General features: G+C 47.9%; 1 protein-coding gene across 1 annotated transcript in view; it reads left to right on the forward strand.

The window, feature by feature from the left end:
* SMARCA5 (SNF2 related chromatin remodeling ATPase 5) overlaps positions 1 to 16,893 on the forward strand; it is a 472,009-nt gene that overhangs the window by 418,565 nt on the left and 36,551 nt on the right. The window contains 2 exon segments of the mRNA XM_078676875.1: positions 3,004 to 3,216; positions 3,378 to 3,488. Coding sequence (XP_078533001.1) covers positions 3,004 to 3,216; positions 3,378 to 3,488 — 324 coding nt within the window.

The following is a 16,893-nucleotide window of genomic DNA, read 5'->3' on the forward strand; positions in this document are numbered from 1 at the left end:
ATGCACCAGTGGTCAGTATCCTGCTTGGCTCTGCTTTCCTGGAGAGGAAAGTTGTTTACAGAACTGACGTCTGCGCACATGGTCGTGTCCAAGTAGCTCCAGTGATGTCATCTAGGCTAATACGACGGACGCGGAGCTGTACGACGACGCCTATCGACACGCAGGGGTACTGCCGACAAAAGCTTTCCGGATCCAGTCTGACGCCTGGGGATATTCTAAGGTAAGGAACCTATCACTAACTAATGTTTCTTAAAGATATATTGTTACCAAAGGTAAGTAACTTCTTCGCCAGGCAAAGCCCTGCTCAGATCAAAGGGTCACGCCTCCCCATACTCCACTGCAGATCTCTCTATTCAATCCAGGTCGGGCTCAGCCTGCCCTGACCCTCCAAAACCAGACAGCCAATACACAACAGTAGAGCACACTGGAAGGTTTAGGCAAGAAAATACCTACTTCCTAATAGTGGTATTTTCAATCACAGAATATAAAAATGATCCTCCCTAAAAGATGCACTTTAATATTCGGACCTCAGGCATACTAAATTCGACTTTCCGATCATGTTCCTTGGGTCAATTAGGATTATACCAATTCATACAGTCAATTTACAATAGGGAGCATTCGCGCTGTGGCACTGAATGGCAGTGGCACAGCGCCCAGAGCATCTAACACCAGCAAACACAGAAGAGACCAAAGCGAAAAATGGAAGGGAGACCCACGCAAATGGTACCAGGTCTAACACAGACTGATGCCAGTGTGAGATTTAATGTAAAATGCACTTGAAGGCATTGTAGAGATGCCCCCCTGAAAAACGACTGGCCCTTGTGTGGTTTCTGAATGGCTGCCCGCCACATGCCACCACCACAGAGGTTTCTGGACCCCTGGTAGAGAGTCTCTGCTCTCTGAGTCCAGAACAAAGCCCATCCTGGGCAGAGATGTAATGCCTCCTCCCACAGGTTGGGCTGTGTCTACGAGTGGGACGCTTCAAAGGCCTGCCACCTTTGAAAGCTGTCCCTGCCCCCAGCAACTGGTTGTCACCGGTTCTGCCCCCCACTTTGGGCAGGAGAATCGGTGGAAAAACCCAGCTAGGAAAAGGGGTGTGCTCACCTTTGCCAACTTTACCCCTCAGGTCGGGAAGGCAAGATGAAGTACACATCTCATTCCCCTCCATCTTGGAGATGAGGGGACTCGGCCAATTAGGGGGCATTAGCCTCTGCTCATGCCCCCTCCCACTCAAAGGGTGGCATAATAGGGAGTGTAACCACCCCAAGGAAGGGATTTGTCCCAATCTGCCAACCCCTTTAACACCCCTACATTAAGTATTTATGGGCAACCCTGAACCTTGGCGCCTCAGATTCGAGGAAGAAAGAATGACTGAAGAGCCGTGCTGACCCAGGAAGAAGAGGACACCAACTGCTTTAGCCACAGCCCTACCAGCCTGTCCCAACTCTGACCTGACGACAGCAAAGAAACCGGCGTGTCCAGCAGCCGCCTGGGATACCTGCCCTGCACTCAGCTTGCAGACTCTCACATGAGCACAAGATTTGCTCAAGCCAAGACTGCTCCGTGACTCTTCACCACTCTGTACCAGATGCCCACACCCTGAGTTCAAGTCCCCCCACACCACTCAAGCACCAAGACTACATCTGCAGCCTCAACCCGAACTGTTTTGTATGGAGGAAAGCCACTATAACTTAAATTAATAAGTCTTACTTGCCTTGTATTGTGAGATGTCTCAGTGTGGTATCTAGGCATACCCCCCCCCCGAAGTCCTTGCAATTTGAAAGTAATCAAAAAGTTTTGTTAAAGTAATTACAATGTAATTTAACCTGCTTTTTTAAACATACCAACCTGTAACAATTGCAAATCCATTCCCAATTACATTTCTGTGTAAAGGTTTACAATTGAAAGTACGTTTTACCTACCTATACCAAGTCCTGTTACCTTTCTGGTGGATACTCTTACTACAGATTGTTCACCGCCCACTTTTCCCATTCTGTTGATTGGGCTTTTGGGAGTAATAAGAGTCCTTGTTGGCTTTTTTACTTGCTGCCAGTACAAACAGTAGTCCTTTACCTCAGTGACTGGTCTATGTAGACACATAAAAGACTACTGTGATGGTATTTATTTAAAAATACTAGCAATTTACCTTTTCCAGAAAAACTTAGTTTTCGTGGGAAATCCATTCTGCCATTTGTACCATTTTACCAAAATGTATTTTCTTTAGTCAGATTTCGGCAGGTGGGTTTTCTTTATTTTGGAAATGTCATAATGATGTGATTCCATTATGACAAATGCCCACGTGACCACTACCGCTGCGCTGAAGCCGTTGCACGAGTTTCTGATTCCAATTTGCTGCCTGGGAACATTCACAAGTTAAGTAATCTACCATTAAAGTATCTAACAGAGCGTTACCAATGATAAGTAACTTATTTTTTTGATTGCGAAAATAAACTGCAGCCTTTGGTTGCTGCATTGTCTCTCCAGGACCTCTTGGCAATCTCTTAGCAGCGGCTCCCATTATTCACCTAATGCTACTCACCTAGGTTATTAGTTTTTCTTTTCCTTGTTAAAAAGAATTGTGGATAAGTTCAAACAGAACAGTTGTGCAATGAAATAAAATATGCATTTGCTATTTAAAAGAAACATCTAGATATGCGTTTTTATATTTGAGCTATTTAAGTGTTTGAGAGGCCATGCATTGGTTAAACTTTTTCAGTATTTGAATTTGATCATTATCACCTTTGCATATTTTAGAGGAATCCAACTTGTCTGGACTGAAATGTATTATCTTTCTAATGTTGCAAAATGTGTGCAGAACTTTCGTTGGTAAGCAGTGGTGTTTTGCTAGTAAGTAAGTAAAGTACATGTGTGTTTTGATGTGTATTTAGGGATGTGATTATTGTGTTTGTTACCATGACACTTTATGGCCTTCCTATAGCACGCTTAGCCTAAATCTGAATATTTTTGTGGAAATTCAAATCGGAATCTAATCTCTCCTTTTAGATTGGCAGATATAAAGCCCCATTCCACCAGCTGAGAATTTCCTATGGGACTAACAAAGGTAAAAATTATACAGAGGAAGAGGACCGGTTTCTTATCTGTATGCTGCACAAGCTGGGCTTCGACAAGGAAAATGTCTATGATGAACTTCGGCAGTGTATACGTAACTCTCCCCAATTCAGATTTGATTGGTTTCTCAAATCAAGGACCGCAATGGTGAGTTAAAACGACCATCATATTTCACATGGATGCAAATTTGGTACTACTTCACAGTCCTTTGGGTTTGCTCATGGTGCAGGTTTTCATCCTTTGTATGGCACATAGATGTGTAATTGTTTTTATCGTATTGACCTTGGATATTATTCTCTATATTCTAGGAACTGCAAAGGCGCTGTAATACACTAATTACATTGATTGAAAGAGAGAACCTTGAACTGGAAGAGAAGGAAAAGGCAGAGAAGAAAAAACGAGGAGGACCAAAATCTTCGGTAAGAATGAAGAAAATAAATGCCTTTCAATGTTTGAATAAATGTTTGGCTTCCAAACTGGGTAAGACATTCAAAATTCACAGTGGTAGTTTTGTAAATCCATGCTAATGGTCTCCATCGTTAATTTGGAGAATGTTGTACAGTAACCTATATATATATCGCGCAACTATGTATATGTGCAGGCAACGTTTTAAGTTGACAAAAATCAACCTATTACATTTGCAACAACCTGAGACCCTTGCATTGATTGCCTCTAAAAATCAATTTTGATTCCGTAAACACTCAATTTATTAGCTTCAGTATGTTCGAGGCATGTGGGCTGCTGAATTCCTATCTTTGGATAGATCGCTGCCTAGTGTTGGGTCCGGATGTTTGCACATTGTTGTCTTGGAAGAATCTTCCAAGTATCACGAGATAGGTGACTCCTCCCTTGGACTACAGTGCGCATGGGCATCCACTCCATCCTCAGATTGTTTTTTCCGCCATAGGGTTTGGATGTTATTTTCCAACACTCCAGCACGGAATCGAAACTAACTACTCTCTAAGGCCAAAAGCCCTTCAAACTCGACGGTATTGTTTTCGCTCGATACCCCTCGACTCCATCCAGCTTTTCATCTCGATCCAGTCGTCGATACGGGCTGTTGGGCCTTATCGACGCCACGTGCGACTTCCGTCAATGGAAAGGAGCCCATTTAAAAGGTGCCCACAATGCCACTCAAAGTTCCCACATACTGACAAACACACAGTATGCAACAAGTGTTTGTCACCTGAACACAAAGAAGAAGATTGCCCGCCGTGTGCCCAATTTCGATCCAAGAAAACTATCCGGAATCGAGGGGCTGCCAGGCGAGAGATGCAGAAGTCGGCACCGGAACCGGAGAATATCTTCGAGGACGACCAAGAGCTTCCCGAAGCCCCCGACTCTGATCTTGAGATCATCACCGTTGAGGACCAATCTGACTCCGATGACCAGATCACACCGGTGCAAAAAACTGTGAGTACCCAGCCCCCACTCCACTCAGCCCAACAAAGAAGGCTCCGGTCGAAGCATCGCAGAAAGGCCGTAGCCAAGATCGAGACATTCCTTCGGAAACTCCACCTCTCGGCTCGACTCCGAAGCACAAACAAACGCCTTCAGGTAGCCCAGGCCCGAAAAAAGTCATCGAGCCAAAAAGAGTTCTCTAGCCAAAGGTCATCGAACCAAAAAAACTGGTAGACCCGAAGGACGCACAACCAAGATAGGTGGTCCGACCGAAGATCGACCCAAAAAGTAAGGTTGTCGATCCAAAGGGTGTATAGCCTAAGAAAGCTGTTGACGCCGAAAAACCATCGGCACCGAAACCCTCGGCACCGAAGAGCGTCCAGCCGCAAAAACACTCTGCACCGAATACAATCGTCGAGCCCAAAAAGACATCGGAACCGAAGACAATCGTCCAACGGAAAAAGGTAGTCGATCCAACTGATACAGACGAACCAAAAAAGGCTGCCGAACACACAAAAAAGAAAATCGACCCAAAGAAACAGCAGGCTTCGGACAAAAAACTTACCGATCCAAAACCAGTCGCCGAGCCTAGAAAGGCCGCCGAACCAAAGAAAGACTCTAAAGCCAAAGAACGCGTCGAACCGAGAAAGATTACCGAACCTAAAACAGCTGTCGAGCCCAAAGGAGCTGCGACACCAAAAAACACCGAGCCACAGACTCCAAAAAAGGTTCATAACCCTAAACCCTCGATGCCAAAGCCACGGACTGTTGAGGAAGAACTATTCCACCCAGATCCAGTGACAGAGGAGCAAGCTAAATTATATATCGATCCAGATACAGGACACCGCATAGTTTACCACCGAAAGAAGAGGCCTTTACCACAAGACACTCCTTCTCCAGTTCCTCCAAAGAAAAAAGACTTTGGCACATCTCCCTCAAGGCCATTCACTCCTCCTCTTTTTCTGCCTGATATTCCTTTCGTTCCTTACTCTCCCACACACTCTGATGATAATTAGGGAGAGTACATGGGGGAAGATCCTCAATACAATTATGATGACCCTGGGGATCCTGATCCACAAGATAACACATGGGATGACCAAAATGATCCTGACTAGCAACAGCCCATCCCAGATACTTCCCCATACCCAACAAAACAGTCGCCTACAGACGACACAATCATGTTTAATCAGCTTATAGACAGGGCATCTAAAGATCACAAGGTAGATATGCACACTGACCCTACAGAGGAAGATTTTTTTGTTCGACACCTTCCCCACTTCTGAAAAAAATGTTAGAACTCTTCCAATGCTTAAAGGGGTCCTCATGCACGCGCCTGATATATTTAAAGATCCTGCTAGGGCGCAGTTGATAAATCCAAGAATAGAGAAAAAATATAAGGCAGCACCAGCAGACCCTACTTATATAAAACAATAATTGCCTTCTTTAGTCATTGCAAATGCTCGTAAACGAGCCAATTCACAGACAACAGGAGATGCTCCCCCTCCTGATAAAGAATCAAAAATTTTAGAAGCATCAGGGAAAAGAGTAGCTTCACAAGCTGCTAATTCTTGGAGAATCGCTAATACGCAAGCTCTATTAGCGAGATATGATAGAGCTCACTACGACCAGCTCGAGACTCTAATGCAACACCTACCAGAACCCTTTAAGGCGCAGGCCAACGACCTCATTCAGGAAGGCAAATTCATAACAAACGCCTCCATCAAATGTGCGCTAGACGCAGCCGATACTTCGGCCAGGTCTATCAACACCAGCGTTCTACTGCGCAGACACGCATGGTTACGCATATCTGGATTTAAGAACGAGGTGCAATCCACCATCCTCAATCAGCCAGTAAACCAAGACTTTCTGTTTGGCCCTGCAGTTGAAACCATTTTAGATAAAATGAAAAAGGACACAAACTGCCAAGTCAATGGGGGCGCTTCAGTTCCAACAACACCGGGGCTCCTTTCGTCGCTCCTCATATAGAGGTGCAGGAAGGGGCGGCACATCGCAAAGCTCCTCCACCTTCAAGTCAAATACCCAGAGCACTTTTAACAAAGGCTCCAATAGAGGAGGTTACAGAGGAAACAATAATAAGGGCAGAGGACGTGGAGGCAATAACACCAGAGCCTCCACTGCCACCAAACAGTGACTTCATCACACTCCCTCCAGACCACACAACACCGGTCGGAGGCAGAATCAATCAGTTCCTACCTGTCTGGAACGCAATTACCACAGACAGGTGGGTGAGACAAATTATCCAGTGTGGTTATTGCCTGGAACTCACTTCTACACCACCCAACATACCACCCAAACACCGTCCTATGTCCAAAGCACACATAACACTGTTACAGCAAGAGGTCCAATCCATGCTACAAAAGGGCGCCATAGAGCCAGTCCCTTTTCAACACCAAGGAACAGGAGTATATTCTCTATACTTCCTAATTCCCAAAAAGGACGGGTCGCTCAGACCCATTTTGGACCTCAGACCTCTGAACCAATACATACTATCAGTGCACTTCCATATGATAACCTTACAACAAGTTCTCCCACTGCTTCAACAGAGCGAATTCCTTGCCACATTAGACCTCAAAGACGCATACTTCCACATTCCTATACACCCAGCTCACAGGAAATATCTCAAGTTCACAATACAAGGGCAACACTACCAATTCAAGGTTCTCCCCTTTGGAGTAACTACAGCTCCAAGAGTGTTCACCAAGTGCCTAGCTGTAGTGGCAGCACACCTCAGGCGGCAACCCATCCACGTGTTTCCCTATCTCGACGATTGGCTCATAAAAGCCAAGTCAGACATCCAATGTGCAAGGCATACGTCTCAAACCCTCCAGCTGCTGCACAGTCTGGGTTTCTCAACAAATTACCCAAAATCTCATCTGCAACCCTCCCACATACAATATCTGGGAGCTACAGTAGATACATCCAGTAGCAAAGGCATATCCCAATCCAGTCAGGATACCCAACATGCAGACACTAATCCAAAGGTTTCAGCCACAACACTCCCTACCAGCTCAAGTGTTCATGCAACTCATAGGCATGATGGCCTCCTGCATATTCATTGTCCCCCATGCCAGACTTCAAATGCGTCCATTACAAGAATGCCTAGCAAGGCAGTGGAACCAGGCTCAAGGACAACTAAAAGACCTAGTGTTGGTAGACAGTCGCGCATACAACTCTCTGCAGTGGTGTAATCCACAAAACCTTTCCAAGGGGCGACTGTTCCAAGAGCCAGTTCCACAAGTAGTATTGACAGCGGACGCATCACTGACAGGATGGGGAGCCCACCTACAACAATACACAGTCCAGGGACTCTGGACAGCCAAGCAAAAGACACTGCATATCAGCCACTTAGAGTTGCTAGCAGTTTTTCTGGCACTGAAAGCGTTCCAAAAACACAACAACAAGGCTGTGTTGATCCGGACGGACAACATGACAGCCATGTATTACATTCAAAAACAGGGAGGGACCCACTCTCTACAGCTTTCTCACCTAGCACAGAGCATATGGAGGTGGGCAATTCCAAGGAACATCTTTCTCCTAGCACAACACCTGCCAGGGCAAGGCAATCAAATAGCAGATCTGTTAAGCAGACACAGCCAACAGATACACAAATGGGAGATTCATCCTCCAGCTCTCCAACCATTCTTCCAAGAATGGGGGCATCCAGAAATTGATCTGTTTGCCACAAACGAAAACTCCAAATGCCAGTACTTTGCCGCCAGGTTCCCACATCCGTTGTCACAAGGCAATGCGATATGGATGAACTGGTCAGGCAGATTTGCGTACGCTTTTCCACCAGCCCCACTGATTCCGCTAGTGGCACACAAACTACGTCAGCAGTCTCGGACACTGATCCTGGTTGCTCCAACATGGGCCAGACAACCATGGTACACAACATTCCTAGAACTCTCTGTGGTTCCACACCAAAGACTGCATCTATCGCCACATCTCCTAACTCAGAACCATGGAGAAATCAGGCACCCAGATCCCAATCAACTGAACCTAGCGATCTGGCTCCTGAAGTCTTAGAATTTGGATATCTCAATCTGCCTCCCGATTGTATGAACGTTATCAAAGAGGCAAGACACCCAACCACTAGAGCATGCTATGCAGCCAGATGGAAAAGATTTGTAATTTATTGTAACAATAACCAAATAGATCCATTAGACGCTTCAATACAAAACATTATCTGTTACCTGTTGCATCTTCAAAGATGCAACCTAGCATACTCTTCAATAAGACTTCATCTTGCAGCTATAGCAGCTTACCTCCAAAACAGACAACACCTGTCTCTGTTCAGAGTTCCAGCAATCAAGGCTTTCATGGAAGGGCTTAAAAGGATAATCCCTCCCAAACATCCACCGTCACCGGTCTGGAACTTAAATATAGTACTTACCAGACTTATGGGACCTCCTTTTGAACCACCATTCATGTGAACTGCAATTTCTAACATGGAATGTGGCTTTTTTAATTGCCATCACTTCACTCAGACGAGTAAGTGAGTTACAGGCTTTAACTATTCAGGAACCTTACATGCAAATAAGGTGGTACTAGGTACTAAGCCAAAATTCATGCCAAGTCATTTCCACTTTCCATATCAATCAGTCCATTGAACTGCCAGTGTTCTTCCAAAACCCGGAGTCAGTAGCTGAAAGAGCCTTACACACACTAGATGTAAGAAGACCTCTCTTATATTATATTGACAGAACTAAACCATTCAGAAAGACAAAGCAACTGTTTGTTGCTTTCTCACCACAACATAAAGGTAACCCCATCTCAAAATCAGGAATAGCTAGATGGATAGTTAAATGCATCCAAATAGGCTACCACAAAGCTAAACGCACTCTAACAATACCCCCAAGAGCACACTCCACGTGCAAAATGGGGGCATCCATGGCTTTCCTAGGAAACATTCCACTAGAAGACATCTGTAAGGCAGCCACATGGTCTACAATACACACTTTCACCAAACACTATTGTGTAGATGTGCAAGCAAAGCAGCAAGCTGCTGTAGGCCAAGCTGTCCTCAAAACTCTTTTTCAAACTGCTGCAGCTGGGACAGGCGTCCACCGCTAGAGGAGGTACTGCTATACAGTGTATGCAAAGATATGAATTCAGCAGCCCACATGCCTTGTACGGAAAATGCTACTTACCAGTATGCATCTGTTCTTGGCATGTAGGGCTGCTGACATTCATATCGCCCAGCCTCCTCCCCGGGGCCTGTCGCAGCTGCAGGGTTTTCTTTGAATGTCCATCTTTACTCTGCTATACTCCATCTTTGCCACAAATGGCGAAAAACAATCTAAGGATGGAGTGGATGCCCATGCGTACTGTAGTCCAAGGGAGGAGTCACCTATCTCATGATACTTCGAAGACTCTTCCAAGACAACAAATTGCTATCATCCGGGCCCAACACTAGGCGGCGATCGATGCAAAGATATGAATGTCAACAGCCCTACATGCCAAGAACAGATGGATACTGGTAAGTAGCATTTTCCCTTCTTTACATTGCTTTCTCATGATTAATCTGTTTTGCATGCGTCCGAAGTATTTCCAAATTTGAGGTGAGGGAAATGTACTGTCTAGATTTGTTGACTACCTGAGTCGTGAATTGAGATAGCATTCCAGTTATGTGAGACTATCCTGTTGGCCTGAACGTTGGACATTCTGGATCTTTCACAGATTTATTTATTTTAATTGATCTTTTCATCTGAAAGAAACGTGTAGTGGTAGATTCCTTACCTTAGAATTACCCCCAGGCGTCCGGCTGGATCCGGAATTTTTTTTCGTCAGCAGTACCCCTGTGCGTCGGTAGGTGTCGTTGTGCGGCCCCGCGGGCGTCGTTGGCACCGGGATGACGTCGTTGGATCTACTTAGACGCACACGCTGACGTCGGTTCTTTTTTTCCGCGCCAGCAAACGCAGATCTGGGAAGAGCAAGTACCCCCAGACACATTTTAACGGACTTTTTTTGAGGCCTTTTACCTCATCTTTTCAAGTCGATCAACGCCTGGTGTCGTAGGGATTCCCGGGTTCAAGAACTGTGGAGACTGTCACCGCATGATGTATTTGACGGATCCACACCGCGTGTGTCTCTACTGACTGGGGCGCGACCATGACCCCAAGTCTTGCCCCGACTGCCGGGCCATGGCGCCGAAGACTTTGGGGTGGCGGTCCCGAAAGTTGCTTGAAGTCCGGCAGTCTGCTCCGCGCCCCTCGAGGTCCCAGTCCCATGGGAGGTCGACGGACCGGTCAGGTAGTTGTCACCATCATTCTCTGGATCTAAGTCATCGCACTCAGGGTCAGGTAAGTCTAAGCATTCCAAGAAGTCGAAGAAGCATTGTCGCTGTTCGACTGCCCCTTGCCCATCACATCTGATAGTGCGGGCAGTGCCACCCTCATGGCTCCGGCGGAGCCTGTGATGTCGCCCCCAGTCTACCCCCCCTTCCCGGGTGCAGGGGCGACACCTGCCCAGGTGCAAGAGTTTCTTGCTGCCATGCCCAGACTCTTTCGTCTGGCCCCGCGGGCCTGACTGGGGGTCCTACGTTGCCAATTCCGCAGGCTCTGGCCCCGGCGCCGCTGGCATCTCAAGGATCCGGATCGGATCCAGATCGACTCCGGTTGACCTAGGGACACCTTCACCGGCGCCGCTTCAGACGTCGCTCGCTCCTTGGGACAACGTCCCCAGGTTCAGCCATGACACTGCCGGATCGTTGTCGCCCGACGCCGATACCGATGGGCCCTTTTGTGCCTTAAGGCCCTCCTCCTTATTTTGAGCCTGATCCACAGACTTCGGAGGAAGGGGAGGACTGGGAGGGGTCTGAGGACCCTCTAGCACTGTGCTTATGATCAGGACTGGGCAGAGGATTTGAGGGAAGCCAGTGGTCTTGACACCTCACCTGACCCAGGCATGCTTTCTCCTACCGTGGCTACGGAGGAGGGAGCCAGTTACGCATTGGTGTTGCGTAGGGCAGCCGAGGCTTTCCACCTCTAACTACCGACGGTGGCCATCAGGACTTACCTCCTTCCATAAGTGCTCCAACTGGCGGCTACCTCTAGGGAGCCCTTGCTGCCCTTTAATGAAGCACTATCTGACTTTCTTTTGGGCACCAGGTCCAGGCCCAACACAGGGACTCCTGTGGATAGGAACGTGGCCCATCGCCCGGCTCCGGGTGACCCCGTCTTTCTTACCCAGCACCTCACCCCGGAGCGCTTGGTTGTCCAAGCCTCTACATCCCAGAGCGCATTCCCTACCGCACCTCCTGATATGGAATCCAAGAAGCTGAATCAGTTTGGGAAGAAACTGTTTTAAATCTTCCAGCTTAGAGCTGCGGTCGGTGAACATCGCATGCCTCTTGGGCCGTCATACCCACCCTCTGCGGGACACGGTTGCGCAGGTGCTGCCTAACTGCCTGGAGGAGGCCCAGGTAGTTCTTTCCCAGGCGATTGCGGCCGGGAGAGACTCCGCAAAGTTCAACATACGTTGTGGGCTGGACACCGCTGACTCACTGGGAAGGTCGATTTCCACAACTGTGGCACTTCGGCATCACGCCTGGTTGAGGACAACTGGCTTCTCAGGGGATGTCCAGAACACGCTGATGGACATGCCCTTTGATGACATTCACCTTTTTGGCCATAAGGCAGATAGTGTGTTGGAGCACTTCAAGGCCTCGCATCCGCCTCCGCCTTCTGCTTTTCGTTCCTTTCGTGGCCACGGAAGGGGCACCCCTCAGCGTTCGCAGAGCCACAGACCACAGCAGCAGCAGCAACAACCTCAGCGTGGTCGCGTACATGGGAACCGCCAAGCCGGTTCAGGGGGCCACTGGGCGGGTCAGTCCACCGCCGCAGCATCCACTTCGAAGCCCTCTTAGTCGGACCTTTCAGGCCCATCAGACGCCAGTGGGTGGACGAATGTCCTCATCACCACCACTGGTGCAATATCACTTCGGACAAGTGGGTGCTGCAAATTGTCTGGAAGGGATTCTCTCTCCCTTTCGCGACAACACCTCCAGCCATGCCGCCTCAGTACCACCGCATGTCAGGGGATCACTTGGCGCTTCTCCAGCTGGAAGTTGTGGCCATCGAGCGCTTTTCGACACCAGAAGTACAGAAGTAGGTCGTGGTTGTTATTCCCACTACTTTCTGGTTCCAAATAAGGACAAGGGCCTGCGTCCTATCTTAGACCTTCGGAACGTCAATGGCTTTCTCCGGTACGAGAAGTTCAAGATGCTCACGCTTGCTCAGGTCTTGTCTGCCCTAGACCCGCAAGACTGGATTGTGGCGTTGGACTTGCATGATACCTATTCCCGCCCTGCCTGCCCACAGGCGCTACCTGCGATTCACAGTAGGCCACGAGCATTTTCAGTTCACCGTGCTTCCCTTTGGCTTACCAGCACCCCAAAAGTGATTGCGGGGGTCGCAGCTCATCTGTGCAGATTAGGGGTTCAGTCTCCCCCCCCCCCCCCCCTTATCTCGACGACTGGCTGTTGAAGACGGGCCCGCCCCAGGCAGTTGTCTCTCACCTCCAGACTACGGCGAACCTCCTGCATTCGCTGGGGTTCTCCATCAATGTGCCAAAGTTGCACCAGATTCCCTCACAGAAGCTCCTTTTCATCGGAGCGGTTCTGAACTCGGCGCAGTTTCGGTTTTATCCTCCCGAGCAGCGAGTCCCGGACATTCTGGCTATGATTCCCATCTTTCAGCCTCTGTCCCGGGTTTCGGTCGGGATGACGCTCTGACTAATGGGTCTGATGGCATCCTGCTGGTGGTTCATGCCAATGGGTTCTGCAGTGGGACCTGAAGTTCCAGTGGGCACAGCACCAGGGCAACCTGTCCGATCACGTCCATATCTCAGAGGGCACTGCAAGGCAATTGTAGTGGTGGCTCACGAATCGCGATGGGGTCAATGGCAGATCCCTCTCCCTTTCCCAACCAGAATATACAGTTGTGACGCACGCGTCCCTTCTGGGATGGGGCGGCCACAGGGGGAGGCGGAGATCAGAGGCCTCTGGTATCCGGCGGAGTCCAAGCTCCACATCAACTTTCTGGAGCTTTGGGAAATCCGACTTGCACTGAAGGCATTCTTTCCTTCTGTAGTGGGGAAGAGTAGTGCAGGTGTTCAACGACAACACCACCCCCATATGTTGCTGCAACAAACAGGGCAGGGTGGGGTCGTGGACTCCTTGCCCAGTGGCTCTGCGCCTCAGGGCTTGGCTGGAACATCAGGGCATGTCCCTGGTGGTTCAACACCTGGCGAGCTCTCTGAACGCCAGGGCAGACGAACTCAGACGCTGGTGCATGATGGATCACGAATGTCGTCTGTACTCGGATGTGGCGCAAGGTCTCTTTCAGCAATGGTGATAACCTTGGTTAGATCTCTTCGCCACTGAAGAGAACGTGCAATGTCATCACTTCTACGCGTTGGAATTTCCAAGGCGGCACTCGCTCGGTAACGCTTTTCTTTGCTAGTGTAGTTGCGGTCTGTTGAACCTCGTTCCACCTAGACCACTTCTGCCCAGAGTGCTGAAGATAAGGCATGACTGGACCCAAGTCATCCTTGTGGCTCCGGACTCGGCTTGAAGCGTATATTCCAAGCTACTCAGTATGAGCATCGATCCCCCGATCCTTCTGCCTCTTCAGGATGATCTTCTGTCGCAGCAGCAGGGGACGGTCTTCCACCCAAACCTGTTCAGTCTGCAGCTCCTTGCGTGGAGATTGAGCGGCGGCAGTTGAAGTCTTTCGACCTGCCTCCCAAAGTCTGTAATGTTATCTTGGCAGCCAGGCGTCCCTCCACTAAGACTGTATACGCCTGCAGGTGGAATAAGTTTGTGGCATGGTGCACAACAAAGGCTGTGGAGCCCCTTTCCACCCCCCTTTCAGAGTTTCTTCTTTTTCTTCTCTCTTTGACCCAGCATGGCTCTTCTCTGGGCACTATCAAGGGCTATCTCTTGGCCATTTCTGCCTTTCTGAGGCTTCCAGATCAGCCTTCCCTTTGTGGTATATAAATAAATAATACCGGATCTATTTTTGAATGAATAAATGAATAACAGATAGCTCAATAAATAAGAGTCAAGATTCGAGGTAGTAGGAGTTTTGCAGGTTTATTACAGCATAAAGGACAGGAGCGGGACAACCTGCATAGGAATAGGATGGCAGGGCCCAGCAGCTGCTGGGGCTGGATCTGGGATGAGCGCGCTAGGAAGGATAACTTTTTAATAACAGTACATGAGCATATATACATAACGCAAACACATAGCATTACATTGCAATAGGCGTAGCAGTGGGTGGAGCAATAGGCGTGACGCGTAGCAGTCGCGAAAGATAAGGGTGAAAAGAGGTGTAACAGAGGCGTATACATAGACATGTGATGCAGACGTAACAGAATATGTCATGAATGGGGCGGAAACATGGAGGGGGCTACCTAAGGAGCCGGGACCTCTGACCTGATGGTGCGCGCAAACTTGGCAATGACGTGTTACTAGGAGAAGCTGGGGGCTTCGAACTCTGTGCTAGGAGCAGAGACTGAAGTCTGGAGAGTCAGGGCGACATGTACCTAAGCAGTATCTAGTATCTGATGTTTAGAGAACATGTTGATATAAACTAGAAGTTATCGGGGTAAAGGCGAACAGACTCTAAGACTGGAGCATGCATTATTCTACATGTAGTGCGTGATGAAGAATATTAAATGACCATTAAAATGCAGTATTTCTCTAACGTGGAGACGTGAAGGCTAGACAATGACGGAAACTATTGATGCGATTCAGTAGCTTTAGGAATGCAGAGAAGGAGGACTGGACTGATAGCTAGAATCATAACATACTCTTGGCAGACTCAGAGGCAGAGCCAAGCTGAGCCGGGCACTGCGAGGCAGGAAGTAAGTGAAGGGTCGAGGATACAGGTGGGGGCTGTATCGCTCCTCAGCGAGGCTTCAGGAGACAGGAGCTGAATCTGGTGTCCAGGCCCTTTTGAGGCCTAGAAACGGAAACTTTACAATGAAATAACGTGCACACTGAGGAACGTGGCAACGTAACTTTACATAGGCCTGATATTCGTAGTATTCACGAGAACTGGAAACTGACATACTAGAGATGGACACAACTGTAATTGCATCATTAATCGAACATAGGGAATGCATATGCATATTTAATCATGCACACATAACATATGATGGATGACACGTAGGGACACAGAACATGGCAAAATTTACTTTTCCACATTCCCTCCTTGTCACTACGTTTCCATCAGGAAACATCAATATTCATGATACCATCTATCATTTCATACAGTATCATTTGCTCGTCTCGAATTATCCTGGAACGGGATTTAGAACGGGGCTTGGGACTAGGAATACAGGAGGTAGCACAAATGCCGCAAATCGCAGGGCCACATTGTATACAGAGGCAGCAGCTAAATATGATCGCTACTGCAATACCTAGAAAAGACAAGACTTTCCATCCCCAGGCGGAAATTATATTCCAGAACCAACCGGACCAGGTCCAGGTGCCTGGATCTTGGTGTAACAGATGGGCAATTTTATGGAGTCTGGTTATAGCTGAATAAACAGACGGCGCGTTATTTGGAATGAAAATGCAGCAACTAGATCCGATGACTCTACAGGCCCCGCCCCTATCGGCCAATATGACGTCAAGGACGAGACGATTCTGTAAAACGACAAATCTCATAGCAGATTGCTCTTCGGTTAAGTTACCTAGAGCAGAGGCAGTCTCATTGACTACTACTTCAAGGGTTCTTGTTAACCTACGGATTAACTTACTATTCTGGATAGGTCCTATAAAGAAGAAGAAACCTCTATTGAAATCTGTATACTGTTCTAGAGCAGTTTCAGTATAATCGACAATTGGGGACTCGATCTCCCTTCTATGTCTAATGTGTACTAGATGTGTATTTCTATGATAATCAGATGGGGCTAGGAAAACTGGTGGCAGTAGGAAGGCAATGTAACAGGTTCCCTCCCAATCGAGGGGCAGACGAACATATGCGGTCTGACCACAAATAAAATAAGAATGACGTGAAGCTTTGAAAATAGATTTCCCACTGTCACTATACTTGACAATAGTAGTACAATCACTATGTCCTACATGTACGGAACCATTATTTCGGACACATAATTCGCCTTTGACTGGTAGTACTGAAATAGCAGGTAAGTCTGGAGTGGAATCAGACTGAACATTCAAGACCATGAAATTCGAAGAATAATTACCTAAATTATACACTTCATTTTCTAGGTCTAACCCGGTTCTGTGGGGGAGACCTTGCTTGTCTGGAAAACATGTACTGTTAAGAAAAGACATATCTGTTGAGGATGACGTTAACGTGGACCATGCTCCACACGAACCATTATGTGAAAAAGGATAAGGAAAGAGTGGCAGAACTCCCTTCGGTGTCT

The sequence above is a fragment of the Lissotriton helveticus genome, chromosome 2_1 (assembly GCF_964261635.1).
Source record: "Lissotriton helveticus chromosome 2_1, aLisHel1.1, whole genome shotgun sequence".
NCBI classification, from domain to species: Eukaryota; Metazoa; Chordata; class Amphibia; order Caudata; family Salamandridae; genus Lissotriton; species Lissotriton helveticus.